At 36.3% G+C, this 18,029-nt stretch overlaps 1 protein-coding gene across 1 annotated transcript in view; it reads right to left on the bottom strand.

Annotated features, from left to right (window-relative positions):
- Nucleotides 1-18,029, bottom strand: part of LOC150107598 (uncharacterized) — a 419,637-nt gene that overhangs the window by 206,699 nt on the left and 194,909 nt on the right. The window contains exons 11-12 of the mRNA XM_090391960.1: nt 14,279-14,365; nt 7,130-7,255 (exon numbers count right to left, since the gene is read on the bottom strand). Of these exons, the coding sequence (XP_090248086.1) occupies nt 7,130-7,255; nt 14,279-14,365 (213 nt within the window). The remainder of the gene's footprint in view (nt 1-7,129; nt 7,256-14,278; nt 14,366-18,029) is intronic.

Raw genomic sequence — 18,029 nt, 5'->3', positions numbered from 1 at the left:
TTCCTTTCCTGAGCTATGACTCAAATTATAAACATGTCAAGGACCTAGTCAGTTCAGTCGAACATTAGTTTAGCATTTGTGCTGATATCCCATCTGTTTCTAATGCTGAAATCTTATCCAAGTTAAGCAACAGCTCTAGAACCTAATTCTCATGCACCTCTATCTCTTTATGCAATGTAGTGGTAGTAGTGTGCACTATGTTACATACACCAAGTAGATAGATCTTGGTGAGGTGAGTGTTCATTATTTGAACTATTGCATCTGTTTCTGATACAAGGTGCTGTCTGCATTCAGTAAAGTTATTCTTCCATATTCATTTTTTCTTTTACTTGCAGCATAATGATCAAATTCTTTTGGATTTCCTTTAGCCTGCACAGCCAATTTCTTTTCATACTCCAACTTAGCTTTCTGTACAATACTCGTACAGAAAGCTAAGTTGTACACTACTCTGTACAATACTTTTCTAGGCTGAACTTTATATATTTCATAACTCCTCTCACCCTTATTCTGATCATATTCCTTCAACATCATCTTCTGCTTATAGATCTCTTGCTTAATAAGATTGCTTATCCATTTCATTCCCATCCTATTTGTTCTTCAAACTTTGAGAACAAATTCAGATACTGTATCTTTTCAAAGCTTCCCATGCAGTAACTGATACTATAGATCCAATGATAGTATTCTTCTGAGTTTGTCATAATTTCCAGATTTGTAGTTTAGCTTGTAACCTGTCCTGATTAGAACATCCATATAGTTGGCTACTTCGATCTCAATCACATCGAGATCAAAGAGTGTTAGATTTTATCACCTTCTGATGCTGTGATCAAATCTAATAATCTTTGATCTTGAGTTTCTTCTTTCACATGTTGCTTGAGGTTGTCTTGCCACAGCTCAATACAGTCTCCATTCTTATCATGAGTTTTTTCTGCCACCCACTCAATATTCAGATAAGTTAAGTCACTCATAATACTGTACTTAGTTGTTCAGTACCCACTGGGTAATTTGACAATGCATTTCTTCATTCCCAGCAAATGAACCACCAGGTCTATAGCCACACCTATCATATATTTCTTCCTGTGTTAGCCTCCACCTCACACCAAATAACCTCAAATCTACTAATACATGCATACACAGTACATTATTACCATTACTGGTCTCATCAGTTTCTATTCTAACCGAATTCAAGTCATCTGATATTAGTAATACTTCCCTTTCTCTTCTATAGGTTTCACTAATGCCAAAAATTTTAGGCCACAACATATTCACCAAAGCAACAAATTTTACATCATTTCTAATGCTCCTTGCATTTGTGTATAGACAAAACAAGTTACTTCCTCACTTTTTTTCTTATACTTATATCTGCTGGTTGGTAAGTTTCAACAGCATCACAGTTAATTGTTATTATTATTATTATTATGTCACACCTTCAGGGTGTCCAAGGACCAATCAGGGAGGACACTCTACTCTGCTATACCCATCTCACCATCTCCCCTACTACTACTTAATTCTCCATATATACACACAGTGACACTACCATCCATCATGACCAACAACACTATTTTTTGTTTGCAAATTGCATGTGTTCTCATAGTCAATATGCCTGTATGTGGGATGAAAAACCTGACTTTCCAAGAGAAAAAACATTGCTACCTCCATATGAGATTGGCTAACTCACTTTCAGTTGAAAATTATGCTCATATAAAGATTTTTCTCATCACAATGAAAATCGAATGCAGATATTTTCCAATTAAAGAATGCAATGTTCAGCTGGTTGTGTTACAGAGGCTGTTAACTAGTAAAAACTGAAGTTATTACTGATATACAGATTCCTCATATCATATAATTCATCATTCAGTGAAATGTTCATTCGATGATTTGTAGTTTATATGAATTGGGATTTTTTGATGAATTGCTGGATTTTGATGATTTGCCTTTCGATAAATTGTCTTTTTGATGAGTTGAGGAACTGCCTTTCGATGAATTGCTTTTTTTAGTTAACTGTTATTTGATGAATTGCTTTTTCAGTTAACTGTTATTTGATGAATTGTTTTTCATTCAATTGTTGTTTGATGAATTGTTTTTTGGTTAATTGTTTTTTTGATGAATTGTTTTTTGATTAATTGTTTTTTTTTGATGAATTGAATTTCAGTAAATTGTTGTTTGATAAATTTCTTTTGATGAAATTGTTTTTGGTGAATTTTCTGCATACCATCTGAACAATACCAGAAAGTTATATATGGGAAGGTTGCAGTCACAGAAAAAAAACACATAATTAATGGCTACCTTTGTTATAATGAATTTTGAATGAATTAACAGGTGATCTTCAGCTTTGCTGATAATACAAAGTTAAAGAGGGCTATATGAAGTGATGATGATATTAATTCTCTTCAGGAAGATTTAAATAAATTTTTAGCTTCAACAAATGAGTGTGCTAAAGTTCTGATGTTAATAAATGCAAGGTATACCCTTTGGGGGATACAGAGATATAAGGTTGTGTGCTGTATTGGTGAAATGTGCTTCAGGTGGATCAGATTTGAGATCTAGGACAATGGTCAATGGCAACCTGAAGTTCAGGGGACACACTGTAATCACTGCAAAGACTACACAATACATTACTCCTATAAAAAGGAGAACAGCACACTAACATATAGAGATAAGGATCCGTGTAGATAAGCACTGATCAGACCACACATAAACTATTTGGGCTTAACTTTGCTCACCTAGTTTCCATTGTGATGTGGAAACTCTGAGAGGATGCAGAGATGAATAACTTAGTGAATATCAGGAGTCTGGGATGATGCTTATGGGAAAAGGATGAGGGAATGTAAATTCTAGAGTTCACTGGATGAGCAGAAAAGAGGTGATGCGATAAATGTGGCTAAGCTAGTGAGGTGATTTTTACAGATTAATACAGAAGGGATTATATGTAGAGGGTGAAAAGAGGACAATAATGTACCAACCCTGGAAGTTGTGTAAGGATGTAGTGAGGAGAAAAATAAGGTGGGAGTTTGGAGTAGATTATTATTGCATGGAGAGTGGTGGGTGCATGAGTGGGATGCACTGCTGGTATGTGTTGTAACTTCTAGGAGTGTGAATGAGTTTATGGGAATATGATAGATGTACTGTTCGCTGAGTGGCTTCACTCAGCGAACAGTACAGATCTGATTACATGGAGTTTTGCTATAATAATAACATATGGATAGGCATAAAATGAACTGAAGTTATATGCATACACAGATAAGCCATATCTGTGAGAAGTATTGTATGAGGGAGGATGTGAAAGAGCTATTTGAAGAAAAGAAAAAGAAGAGTGAGAAGGTGAAGTTTATTAGTCTGCTGCTACACTGTGATAGAGGTGAAATGAGAAGGAGGGTGATGATAGGTAATGAATCAATATACCGGTTGTACAAAAGGAATAATGTAGAATTTGTGGACCTGTGGCCTGAGTTTGACGGATGGAAAAATTTGTACAATACTGATGGACTGCACTTAAATGGATTTGGAGTTAGGTGTCTAGAGAGCTTTGTTCACTGAGAGTGTGGAAGCACAAAGTCAGGAAAACTAAAGAAATTAAGGTATATGCAGCAAACGAGTGTGTGTGAATGAACAAAAAATGTGAAATCTAGTCTCTCAAGCAATAATATTAAATGGGATAGTCAATTCAAGATGTAAAGGTAGTTTGGGGCCTAAGGGGATGCTACAGTTTCTATATACTAATGGCAGAAGCATCAGGAATGACAAGGAGGATTTTTGGCACTGGTTAGTGCAACCTCGCCAAAAGTTATAGACATTAGTGAGAGTTAACAGCAGATGACATAGTTACAGGGATAGAATATGATGGATTTAGTATTTTCAGGGAGGATAGACTAGAAAGGACAGGGGGGGGGTACTACTGATGATGGCAGATGAACTGTAGCCAACAAGAGTAGGAGTCAGTCAAGCAGATGGCAGCTCTTTTGAGTCAATATGGTGTGAGATTGAGGTCAACAGGACAAAATATAAAACTGGTTGCCAGGGATGCAAATGATAATGTGGAAGACATACATCAGTAGATTAGTACAATGAGTGTAAATTGAGTAATTATTATGGGTACTTTGACTTTGGAGACATAGATTTGAAGTAGGAATGCTCATATTGCAAAAAGGAAATGGAATTTATACACTGACTGAGAGATAATTACTCAAAGCAGAATGTGATGGAGGGGACTTGGGATTTGAGAGTGCTGAATCATGTTATAGGATCAGAAGGCTTCTCCATAACTAAATCACCTTCAACTGGAAGAAGTGATCACATGGTCTTGACTTGGGAGGTAGCAAAACTTGGGAATTCCAGTCAAGAAGGCGTATATGAGGAACTACAAGGCAGGTGATTATGATACACTTAGGATGGCAGTTTGAAGCAGCACCATGACATAAAGATCTGCAAAGGAAGGATCACAGTGCATCGGGGGGAATAGTCAAGGGATATCTGGAGGAAGAAATATCACATTGCATACCCAAGGTCAGGAGGGTAAATCAAATAAGAGTTAGATGGATGAGTAATATCATTAAGCAACAGCTGCAAAAAAAGGTTGTTGTCGAGGATATATAAGGAGAAAGGTGACCAACTAACTCATGAACAGTACAATGAACAGGAAAGAAAGTGACCAGCATGGTAAGAAAGACAAAATCAGATTATGAGAAGTTAGCTGAGCAAGTGAAAGGAAATCTCAAAGAGTTTTTTGTTAAGAGGAAAGTAGGAGGAAGAATGACTAATACCTTTAATGAGTATAGAATGTAGAGAGATAATTACAGGCAAATGAAATTGTTGACCTATTGAGTGACCATTTTGCAAGGGTATATCATCCAAGTGAAGATATTTTTATTGCAAAGATGACAAGAACTGATGTGAGAACAGAGGGTGATGAATGGGTGGTACTAAGTATATTGCAGAATCTGAATGCAAATATAGCTGTGGGATTAGATGGGATATCAGCTTGCATTTTAAGAGAATGTGCAGGGAACTGCTGATGCCTTTGACTAGGCTGTTTAATTTAAGTTTCAGATATGGCAAAGCCCCAAGAGAGTGGAAGGAGGACAAAATAATTCTTTTGCACAAAGGAGGATTTAAATCTGTGGCAGCAAATTAATAGACCAATCAGTATCTTAGGAGCAAAAGAACTTGAAAAGTTGGTTAAAAAGAGAATTCAGGAATGGGTGGATAATAATATGGTACTCTGTGAAGGGTTGGTCATGCCTTAGTAATTTTTTATAATAGAGTAACAGCTGAGTCAGATAAAGGGATGATTACACAATGATACTGCTAGATTTTGCAAAGCTATTTGACAGATTACCATATGGAACTGTGTTACACCAACTGCAAGAAATGGGAATGTGAGTTAGCCGATATCATACGGATGTTGCAGGGTTTTTTCTCCTGGAAACTCGGGATTTTCATCCTGCACAGGGCCGGCCATCTCGGGGGGGGCACTGGGTGCAATGCACCCGGGCCCCACGATTGAGTGGGCACAGTCGGTACACATTTGCAGAAATGTATTATATTTCGAATGTGTTTTTTTTTTGTTTTCCTGTGCCAAAATCATTTGCAGGTAAGAGGTTTTACAATACGTTTATTTTGAACCCTTTAATTTTTACCTCTGAAAAATATTTTTGGGCCCAAAAGGTTTCTTGCACTCGGCCCCTTTATAGAGAAGGCCGGTCCTGATCCTGCATATAGACAAATTAGCTCTTCAGAACACATGCAATTTACAGACAAAAAATGTAGCTGTGGTGGTAGTGGTGGTCGGCAGTAGATGGCGTTGATGTAAATGATTGGTAATAGAGGTCAGTGTAGTTGTGGAGATGGAGAGTTCTACAGTAGGTGTCTTCCCACGATGAGTTGAGTCTTCAGACTCCTTGGAGGTGTCACAAATAATAATAATATGAAACTGTTGATATGGATAAAAGGATGGCTAATGGACAGATGCCAAAAAGTAGTACATTGAGGAACAGAATCCAGGAGAAGGAAGTCTTCCCACTCTGTCTTTCTTAAAGAATAGAACCTTCAACTGTTTATAAAAAGGTGAACAGATTCCTCCTTGCTTCTTTTCCCTTTACCCACCCATAGCACTATTATGCTATAGGTCTTGTGGCCTTTTGTGTGTGTGTGGGGGGGGTCAGATATATTTGAAGGAAGATATTCAACATGAATATCTTCCTTCAGGATAATTTAAATAGGCTGACAGTATGGGAAAAAACATGATGCTAATTTAATACGGAAAAGTTATGCATTTTGGGATAAAATGCGTTTTATCCCAAATGTGGTACAAGCTGTGTACCACATTGAGGGAACTGTACTCCAGGAAATTGATCAAGCCAAGGATTTGGGGGTAGTAGTAGATAGAAAGTTGAAGCTTAGAGGGCATATTGCTAAAGTAGACAGCATAGTTCACAGGATTACTTGTTTGTTGAAGAATTAAAGTAACAAACAGAGATAATTCTTTTGTGTGGTCAACTGAGCATAGTAGTCCAGATACTTCATCCTCAAGAAACCCGGGTGACCACACCTGGCTTTCTTGAGGATGAAAAAGTGGTGAAGAGAATTCAGAGGTAAGCGACCAAGATGGTGAGTCATCTGTGGAATGCGTTCTATGAGGATAAATTGAGGATTTTTGAATTGCAAAAGTTGGTTGATAGCTGAAAAAGGGAAGATATGATAGAAACATTTAAGTTAATTAATGGGTTTTATAGGAGTGATGTAGGGGAAATGTTTCAGCACTTGGCTAGAGGGAGCAGAACAAGAAATCATCCCTGGAAGTTTGATATGAGTATGGTTAGCAAGGGTGCGAGGAGTTTGGATCTTCCATGATTATTCTGGGACTCCATAGAGGTGATTGTAAAATAATAATAATAATAATATTTTGTTCAGATTGGTCTGCTAATTTTTAATTTTTATGAAAAAATTTCCTTAGCTCTTTTTGTTATGTACTTCTCTGGATTCATTTTGTATATGGTGAAGACCATGTATGTAATATACAATCTTCAGAAAATGTAATATAGATTTTCCCAAAGACGTAATATGAGGTCTTCAGAAGATTAAAAATAATAGGAATTCTATAAATAAAAAAAGAAGTAGATGTCTAGCTAATTACCTTTATTCCTACATCAGCTTTGACAATGCCTTGAACTGCATCAATAATGAGGGCATTAGTTATCAGTGTATCTAAAACATCATGACAAGAAATATTTGTAGCCTGGCCCATTCCCTCTCTCATTACCTGGAAAAGCAAACATAGCTTTAAAAACAGTATTCTTATAAATGATCAAATGCTAGTGTGTTATTACTAGCATTCGATCACTTCCTTTTTATTTATTTTTTTTTTTAAATCTTGATTTCACATGTGATTATGTGCATAATTACACTTTTAGTATGTTATTCAGTTTTAATGCATCATTGAAATAGTAATTTAAAATCATATTAAAAGTTATGGAACATCCTACCTACAGACTTGGGCATCATCAGACCTCATTATTTCCTAAACTGAAGACATCTCAAGGATATCCATTCTCTAAATAGAGAGTCTATGATAAAAAGGTATTAAGTTACTGCACCGTAGCTACCATAAATTTGAATATATTTTTAAAGAAAGCACTGACATCTGTCTCAATCCCCCAAATCTTGACCTCAATTGTGTATGCCCAAAATTTGGGCATAGATAATCTATCACTCATCTTATACTTCCTCCATAATACCTTCATCCAAACTGCATACTTCACTTCTTCATTCATCCATTTTACATCCACATTATTTGACCTTATAACCTTTGAAACATTGCCTCTACCAAATAGTTCCTGAACATTTCTGAAATAGCTGAATTGATCTCCTTTTCTACCAATTCTTCATTCCATGATATAGCTGCAGGCTGTGCCCTAAGCTTGTCATTATCACCAGCTTATAACGCTACATATATCCCTTTATTACAGAATTTCTCGCATGGCCACCCAAGTAATCACCTCATGGTCACTCTCAACAACTGTAGGAAAATTTAACACCTCATTTTCAATAACATCCACTGATGAGATAATCAAATCCAAGACCTTTGATCCCTGTATACCATCTGTTACTTATTGCCTAAGGTAGTTGTCCTTCACAAACTCAAAAAATTTGTTCTCTTTGTCCCCATATGCTGCTGCTTCATTGCAGTCTATATTGCCATAACTAAAGTCACCCATAACAGTCACCCTTTTCTTATTAGCTAGACCAAATTTGCCTATAAATTTCCTTCTTACTGTTCTCCACATTACCAGGTAATGTGGTTTAGTAACACCCAACTAGATATTTCATTCTGTTCATGTCCACCACACTGCTTCAAAGCCATTGTGGCTGTTTGTTCCTTTAATTTCTATCTTATTTAGATGAGGATAATTCCATCAACAGCACTCCTCCCCTTTTGCCCTGCCTATCCTCATGAAAAACATTATATCCATCCACTTTATTCCTATCAGAATGTCATCCTCCTATATCTCACTTATTCCAACAATTTTGGGTGAATATACTCTATTAAAGCTACAATTTTATTTCCTTTATCTCAAATACTTCTGGCATTTGTAAACATACACAGTAGCTTATTTCTGGTTCTATAACAAGCCTCACCAATGAAGGAGTCACTCTTCATATGTGACTCCTCCATGCCCCACTTGGCCAGTCATTTCTATCATGACTGATCTTACACCTCTCCTCAGACCTGTTTGTTTCTGCCAAATTCCAGTTCATCCTGATCTTTTCTTGTACACACACACACACACACACGCACACATACACGCACACACACACACACACACACACACACACACACACACACACACACACACACACACACACACACACACACACACACACACACACACACCTGCTCCTGTATCTATCATACGTTCTTCTCATGCAATGTCTCTCTGTTGTGTCTCTTTTACACTTTACACAGTGTCTCCCTTACACTTGAGGAATGTAATTTGCCATTGCTCTTGATAAATATTTCTTAACAAACTCCCATGCATTGCTGATATCACCATTTTTCCCACTTACAAAACTGCCCAAAACTGATTTCTAAGATTATTATAGTTCACATTCATTATAATTCCACAAAATTTCTTTCTCTTTGATACTTCTCACATTTATTCTGGCTCCAAATCATGACACAAATTGGGAGAGAGAGAGAGGGGGGGGGGGGAACAAAGGCTGACATATCAGTTACAACCAGATTCTCTAATGCTATGACCAAATCCAGAACACTTAATCATTTCCCCTCTACTTCATGTGGCCTAAGGAATTAGTCCCTCAAGAATTCCAGAAATTCTATTATCTTACTAGCATTTGTTGTTCCCTCTGCTCTATTTATACTGCTATAGTTAAAATCTTCCATAATGATCACTTATTTTGCACTTGTTAAACTTATTGCCTAAACCATCCTGCTTTCACTCTTTGTGTTCCCTGGCTAACAGCTACATCCCACTAAATATATCCAGTCGTCCTGCCTACCTCACACTATATGCTCTCAAAACCATTAGTACCATTTGCCTCCAAATTCTCCACTCTGAGAGAATACAACTCATAACTTATCATCAGTAATAATTCATCACTGTGTTTACCTCTCCTATCCTGCTGAAATATGCTATACCCTTCTACTTCTATTCCTGTCAGGACATAATCTTCTGTCAACCATGTTTTACAGATCCCAAAAATTTTTGGATGGGCTGATCTATCAGTGCTACCAATTCATTTCTTTTATTTCTGATACTCCTAACATTTGTATATATATAAAAAAAAAAACATCAATTCATTGTCAACATTTTTATTCCTATTATTATTCCCTCCCGACTCCATTTAACTCTGCAGTATACCATACATTTCTCCCATCTCCAAAGTGACTATTCCCACAAAAAAAAGGCACCCTTGCTACCATTTGCCCTGACAACTCTAGTGTCCCTGCCATAATACTCTGACTTTTCCACAGAACAACAATCTCTCTCTCTCTCTCTCTCTCTAGACGTCTACTTCCATGTTCAAATTCAGTCCATCTCTTGCACGTAGCTCTCTTCTATCCTCAAATGCACTCCATGCATCTACTTAATCCGGGTCTCTCTTTCAGCATATTCTCTCTATCATATCATTTATTATTGCCACTCTTCTCCTGAACTCTGTATTATCATATCTGAATAATATGCTCACTTTCTTTTGTTTCACTATTTTCTACTGCACAGTTCCTATCATAAACTTTAGATCTCTCTCCCCACCTGATTCATGCTACCTCTCACATCATTTCTGCCCACAACTATCATCTCATCGACATTCTCATCTAGATTTTTCACCATAATCATATTCTGTATTGTTCCTCTAGGTAAGCACACCTCAAACATTCTAGTCTACAAACCACAAATGATTAAATCTCCATACATCACTCTCTCATATCATCTGCCTTTCTCTCACCTCTCTATCTCTGCTTTCTCTCATTCCTCTTCTTTCCCTGGTTCTCTCATTCTCTCTCTTTCCACTTTCTCTTTCATTATTCTCTCTCCAAGTATCCCTCAGTGCCCCATATCTCCAATCACACTGCTTAATATCAAAAACTAACTAACCCAATCTGATCTTCTGTGGTAAAAAGGAAATAAAAAAATAATAAAAAAACAGTTAACAACCATAAATGAAATCAGCCAATCATAAAAGTCCTATTTTTGACATCCAGTTATTAAACCTATACTTGGTATTGCTACTTGATATTAATGTATCCATTCACAGCTTAGTTCTGTTTACTTAGCCAGGAGCCCTTAAAAAATTCAGCTCTCTTGTTAACCTTTCTTTATTGTAGTTTACATCTCTACTTTCTAATAGCCAACAGTCAATGTGATCCACATTATTTTTGATTGTAGAGATCAATGTTACTGTGGAATGTCAACGCTATGGAATATCTCAGTACATGATCAGAAAGGACTGTGGTGGATTAAGTGGATATGATTTTAGTGTTCTTTTCTGATAGCCACTTGTGCATCCATTTTCACCTAAGTATGGAAGGTTACATGTACATTTAATTTGGTATACTCTTGAAGGTGGTATATTCCACACAACTATTTAACATAAGGCTTGCAACAGGGCAAGTTCCAAAAGAATGGAAGGTGGGAAAAATGTTCCCTTTTACAAAGGGGATGGATTAAGATGAAGGCTACAAATTATAGGCCAATTTGTGTATCAGGAGTTGTTAAGGTATTAGAGAAGTTAGTGAGGACTAGGATTCAGAAATGGGTTGATAATAGCAATATTCTTTATGATGGTCAGCATTGGTTTGTTAGGAGGAAGTCATGTTTCAGCAATCTGCCTATGCATTACAACAAGTTGACAAATTTGCTTGATAAAGGAGATGCATATAGAGTAGCATATGTGGATTTTTCAAAGGCCTTTGATATATGGCTGCATGGCAAGCTCATAGCTAAATTGAAACACATAGGATCAAATAACAAAATAGTCAGTTGTATAGCTGATTGGCTGTCAGATAGGTATCAGTAGGTTGTATACGGAGGAGTGGTATCACACCCCCCCCCCCCCCCAAAAAAAAGAGGAGAAGGACACTAGTTGAGTGTCATAGGGATCTCTTTCGGGCCATTATCATTTAACTTGTATGTTAATGACATTGAAACTGGCTTATTTGGAGATGTGCAGCTGTTTGCCAATGATTCAAAGTTGAGAAGAACTATGAGAAGTAGAGCAGATGTTGTGGCATTGCAGAACTGTCTGAATAGAATATGTCGTCTGAATAGATTATGTCTGTGAAGTGTAAGGTCTTGAAATTTTGTAGGTATGATTGGGATGAAAAGTATACAATTGATAGAGAAATTTTGAAGGAGGTGAAAGGGATCAGAGATCTGGAGTGATGGAACATAGACACTTGAAGTTTATGGATAGCACTGCTAAAACTGTAAGAACATTAGATCAAATTATGGCAATAATGAGGAGGACATTGATGTGAAGAAACTAAGAGTTTATGGTTCTCTTGTTTAAGACTTTGATCAGGAGACATATGTACTACTGTGCACAGATTTGGTCATTTGGTTTTCAGGGGAATGAGTTTGTATTGTAGAGGGATTCCAGAGAAGGTTTACTAAGTCAGTGACAGGTCTATAGAATGTCAGATATGGGGAGAGACTGAGGGCATGCAACCTTGCATCCCCTCAGCCTTGTGAATAGAAGATTGAGACATCTAAGTTGATGAGAGGTTGTTACCAGATTAATGTGGAGAAGATTTTCATACAGTAGAAGGCAAGGGTAGAACTAGAGACCATCCGTGGAAGCTGCATAAGGAGGTGTGAGCAGGGGAGTGAGAAGGAGATTCTTTGCACAGTGAGTGATTGGTGAGTGGAATGCATTGCTTGAAGGTGTGGTGAGTGCAGAGACTGTGAATGGGTTCAAGACATAGTTCAATGGTCTTTTGGAGTGAGAGAGTACAGACCTCCTGTGATGAGTCCTTTGACTTCATAGAGGTCAGATGTTAATAATAATAATAATAATAATAATAATAATAATAATAATAATGATAATAATAATAATGATAATAATGTGAGATGGGGAGAAATCTTGGTTGTGTTGAATAAATGTTTTAATTTTATGGGAGGTTTATTCCACCATGGGGAAAACAGGCCTTTCCTATCATGCTATGGAGACATTACATAGCATGATAGGAAAGGCACACAACTCTCACATTTAACAAGAGCATGGTATGAAAGAAAATGTAAAGAGATATGTGAGAGCCTCAGAAAACAAACAAATTTAAACAAGATTGATGGTCTCAAAATTTGCAAAAAAATTAAAAACAGCTGAATTTGAAGTCCATAAAAAGTTGTGTTGGGAACCAAATAAAAATTTGCAAATTTTTATGAGAGATAACTATTGATAGGGGAAGGGCACACAACTCTCACATTTAACAAGAGCATGGTATGAAAGAAAATGTAAAGAGATATGTGAGACCCTCAGAAAACAAACAAATTTAAACGAGATTGATGGTCTCAAAATTTGCAAAAAAATTAAAAACAGCTGAATTTCAAGTCCAAAATGAATTTCAAAAAAAAAAAAGTTGTGTTGGGAACTAAATAAAATGAAATTTTTATGAGAGATAACTATTGATAGGTGATATAAAGTAAAACTGGTCCAATTCTGTTATTTTCATCTCTTCAGCCTAAACAGCCTTTTGCAAATTAAGAAAACATCTTTTTTGGTTGTTGTTGTTGTTGTTTTTGCAGGATATGACTATAGAATATTCAATGTGAACATACAGAAAGCCAGCTGGGGGGGGATTGAAACCTGTTCAATTTGGTGACCAGGAAAAAGATAGGGAGAATGAATTTTGATAAAAATGTGAAAATTGATATAATGATTATTGGTGATTTTTAACAGTATCACATGGAGGAGGAGGAGGAGGAGAGAAGGAAAACAAGAGGCATTCTTAGTATGCAAAGGAGTGAATAAATTCTGTTCATGGAAAGTGGTAAGCCAATGGAATACACCACAAGGAAGCAGGTGGTGGTGCATTCAGTTTTCATGAATTTTAGGAAATGTGTAATAAGCACTAAGAAGCCCACTCAAGGTCAAAAGTAGCCTGCAGATCCACTTTAAAGTTGTATCTTCAAAACAAAAGTGATGTTCAGATCTTGAATAACGTCCATCATAACTCCAGAAGACATTCACTTATGTTTCATGTTAGAGGAAATAATGAAGAAAGAGACCAGGATTTCTATGCATCCAAACTCTGAGTGAGTTCTCTAAAACATCAAAAAAAAAAAAAAAGAAAGAAAAATAACTTTTTTATAAATTTCATATTCAAGAATAGCCTTCTACTTATCTGTATTGTTAAATTTAAATATCAAAAAACTAATATATAATGAAAACGATGGCGAAAAATTGTGTTATTTCTCCATTTTTTTTTTTTTGGAAATAAAGCTGCCATTCCAAAGAAAGAAATAATTTTAGGTTGGACAATTGGTATTTAGATATTCTTTTATGTTAAGGGGCAAAAATACACTTTGAATTATATGAAATATATGAACATTAGCTATTTTAAATTCAAGATTACTATCTCTGAAGAAATGATGATGACAATATTATAAATTAATGAGTATATCATATTACGTAAGGATTTACTGTAAATAATTCAGGTACCAGAAGGTAACTGATTAAAGAATTAGATAACAGTTAACTAATTAATGATAGTAATAAATAACAGGTAATATTATCTTCAATTGCACACATGAAAGTATAATACCTTTCCTCCTCCAAACACACATTCATCACCATATACAGCAAAATCCTCTTCTACTTCAGCTACTAAACTTGTGTCTGCTAATCTCACCTTTTAAAAGAAATTTTAAGTGTTTTTATTTTTTTTTTGTGTGTAGATTTTACTTTTATATCTAGCACAAATATATACATAAATAAAAATTTGCCACATAACTAGTGATTAATATTAGTTTTAAAATCTTACTTGGCAAAATATAAACAAAAAGGAAGAAGTAAAAAGTTGATTTAGAAAGTTTTTTACGTTGGGTATATATAATGTTAAAGATACCAAGCAATTTTATAAGCTAGGTTTTTAATGTAAGCAAACAGACAAGTAAGTCAAGTTTGCGGCTGCACGTAGTGCGACACTAGGCTACTCATTGTAAAGGTGGAGTAAGCTCCGATCACTTTCCTTAGAATTTTCCCTAATGCAAAGCACATTTCCTTGCGGAGATGTATGATGCTATGCATTATATGGGGATGGATATAGGGTTGGTGAGATGGATAGGAGGATGGTTGATGGAGAGATATCAGAGAGTGGTTTATTCAGGAGTAGAGTCCAAAAGACTGCCTGTGACTAGTGGCATGCCACAGGGTTCTGTTCTTGGACCACTACTTTTCAATTTGTTCATTAACGATATAGGAAAGGATCTGAGAGGAAGTGTTCACTTGTTTGCTAATGATGCAAAGTTGGACAGAGCAATAGTGAATGCACAGGATGTCAAAATTTTGCAGGAGTGGGCTAAGGAGAATGGATGTCAATTTAATGTGGCAAAATATAAGTTAATGTATTTTGGGGTGAAAAGATTAGCAGCAGTATACCACATAGGTGGAGCTATACTCCAGGAGATTGATGAAGCCAGGGATTTAGGTGTGTTGGTGGATAGGGAGTTGAAGTGTAGGGGGCACATCGCAAAAGTGGCTAAATCAGCTCATCAAATCACTTGGTTGCTGAAAAATACTTTAACGAGCAGGGACAAACAGGTTATTGTTCCTCTGTATCGAGCCCTGATAAGACCCCCATCTAGACTACTGTGCCCAGATTTGGGCGCCTGGGTTTCTTCTTGATGGAGAGGAGGTGGAAAGGATTCAGAGGCGAGTGACCAAGATGATAGCAGTCTATGGAATGAACCTTATGAGAATAGGTTGAGGATTTGTGGGTTGAAGAAACTGGTTGATAGGCGGAAAAGGAGTGATATGATTGAGACATTCAAATTACTGAAGGGTTTCTATAAGACTAATTTAGAAGATATTTTTGAGAATAGGACTGGTGGTGGGAGGACTAGGGGCCATCCATGGAAGCTGGGAAAGGGTGTTAGAGCTAGGTTTTTTACTTGGAGAGTGGTGAATGAGTGGGATAAGCTGCTAGAGTCTGTTGGGGGTGTCATGACTGTAAATGAGTTTAAAGCGAGGTGTGATAGATACTGTGTGAATGTTGAATAGCTGTTCTTGATATGATGTTAGGGCCTCCCTCGATGAGTCTAAGGACTCTGGAGTTGCCCGTAATAATAATAATAATAATTAAGGTAATGGTCACTGCCCAAACCGGTTTCGACCTTTATTGAGGTCTCAACAGTGGGAGCCAGACCTAAAAAATGGCAAGAGTGAAGTAATACAGAGCTTATAAATTTACCTAAACAAGTTGCCATAAGGTGCTTTTGACCTCATTAAATAAAAATCTCAGGATGAGAGTAAGATGTAGAAAGTTTTTTACCTTGGGTATATATTATGCTAAAGATACCAAGCAATTTTATAAGCTAGGTTTTTAATCTTTTTTCGATCGGAGATCAGAGCTTACTCCACCTTTACAACAAGTTGCCTAGTGTTGCACTACGTGCAGCTGCAAACTTGACTTACTTGTCTGTTTGCTTACTTGGGAAAAAGGATGCATGCAGTCAGGGATGCATGCAGTTAAGTTGATTGTAAGGATAGAAAAATCTGAACTTCTTGAACCTCAAAAAGTTAAAGCAACAGTTCTTGAAAAAAAAAAAAGTAAAGTATGACAAAAGCTCCTAGAAAGTTGGTCAGCAGGTACACTCAGAAAATACAGAGAAAAATTCATGAAAGCTAAATGTGTTAAAGTAGCCAAACAGAAGTAATGAGGTGACTTTTGTAAGAAGATAGAAGGTAATATATCATGAAAGTGGCAAAATGTTCTGGAGGATGCTGAAAAAGAAATGGAGAGAAAAGTAATAAAAGAATCAAAAATCATAAAGGTGACAAAAAAAAAAATAAATAAAAATAAAAATATTCTGGATGTTTGCAGTAATTGCTTTGACATATTGTTATTTGAAACAAGTAACAACAGTTAAAAATATTTATGAGGACTGCAATTAGGATTAAGTATCAATACTCGAGGTAAAAAAAAAGTCTTCAGAAATCCCAAGTGTGGAAAGGCAACTGGAATTTATGATATTTAGACCAGCAATACTCAAATATAGACATAAAACGTAGCTGTAGAAAAACTGGATTGGTTTGATTCCAAAGTAAATTATATCAGACAAGAAATTATATTCTTGTTTTAATCCTTTACTCAAGTGTGAGCAAACCATGCATTAACTTCACAGTTAGTTGTATATGAAGGTAGATGACTTCGCATTAGACTGCTTTAGTATTCCACAATGCACAGCACACTTCAGACATGCATATTGTATGCATTATGAGCAGGTAGTATAGGGGTGCAAGAGAGCCTGATAGTATTAGGAGAAAAAAAAAATAAGACAGATATATAGCATGACAGAGAGAGAGAGAATAAAGGCCTCAGCTCTTTTGTATCATCATATAGCCTAAGGCTATCGGTTTTCCTTTTTCACCAATTTCATATAGATGAACAACCAAAAGACCACTTGAAACTAAAACACAAAGATGACTGATACTCAGGTGGTTAGCACCATCTGACTACCTTGAGTTGGCCTTCTCTGCCTGGGATTGCTCTCCAGTCATCCTTGCAATTGACTATAAGACTACATTGAATTAAGAGGATGGAACTATTTAAAAAAATCTCTCATAGCAAGAACAGACAGAATTTTATCCCCCCCCCCCCGGTGAATATTGCATAATGTGGGTGGTCTACACCATCGAGTGATAAATTTGATATCTCCTAGAATGCTTCTTTCTAAATACAAAAAACGTCGACTGAACAATAAAATTTCCACAATACAATATTATAAAGCATTTGGATGTCATATTGCTGGTTTTCAAATCCATGTTTTTTTCTAACCTTCCATAAATGGTACTTTAATTCACTAATTATAAAAATCAAAATTCTCTTCCCATTGCTGAGAGGTGGTGGGTATTGTAAAAAAGTAACCTGTTCTGTTGTAAATAGTGTTCCAAATATGCAGAGCAAGAGGGCAGCTGTAGAATTCATGCTCTACTGTTTCCAGTTGGTAACAGATGTCACAGATTGGATCTCCAATGTTAAACCTCCATTCTCCAAGCAAAATCCTTCCTGTTAGGTATCCTTGGAACTTCATCAAGTTATGAAACAAAATATTGTTGTCAGTACCTAACTGACAACAATGTGGAACTTCGCAGCGAAAGAGATTAAAGATTTCTTTATACCAAATTTTACTTTTTTTAATGGAAAGAATGTCAATTCCGGAGTGTTTTAGCAGTCTTAGAGTTAAGCACAGAGTGTTGTAGTATTCAGGAACAATTTCAGCTTTTGGACCTTTATAATCATTAACTCCAAACAAGGGAAGATGAAAACCCAGGTAGTACCGGAGAAGGTCTGC

This window comes from Typopeltis vanoorti, chromosome 4, assembly GCF_054136105.1.
Source record: "Typopeltis vanoorti isolate ZY-2024b chromosome 4, IOZ_Tvanoo_1.0, whole genome shotgun sequence".
Taxonomy (NCBI): Eukaryota; Metazoa; Arthropoda; class Arachnida; order Uropygi; family Thelyphonidae; genus Typopeltis; species Typopeltis vanoorti.
This window is presented reverse-complemented; position numbering and strand designations above follow the sequence as displayed.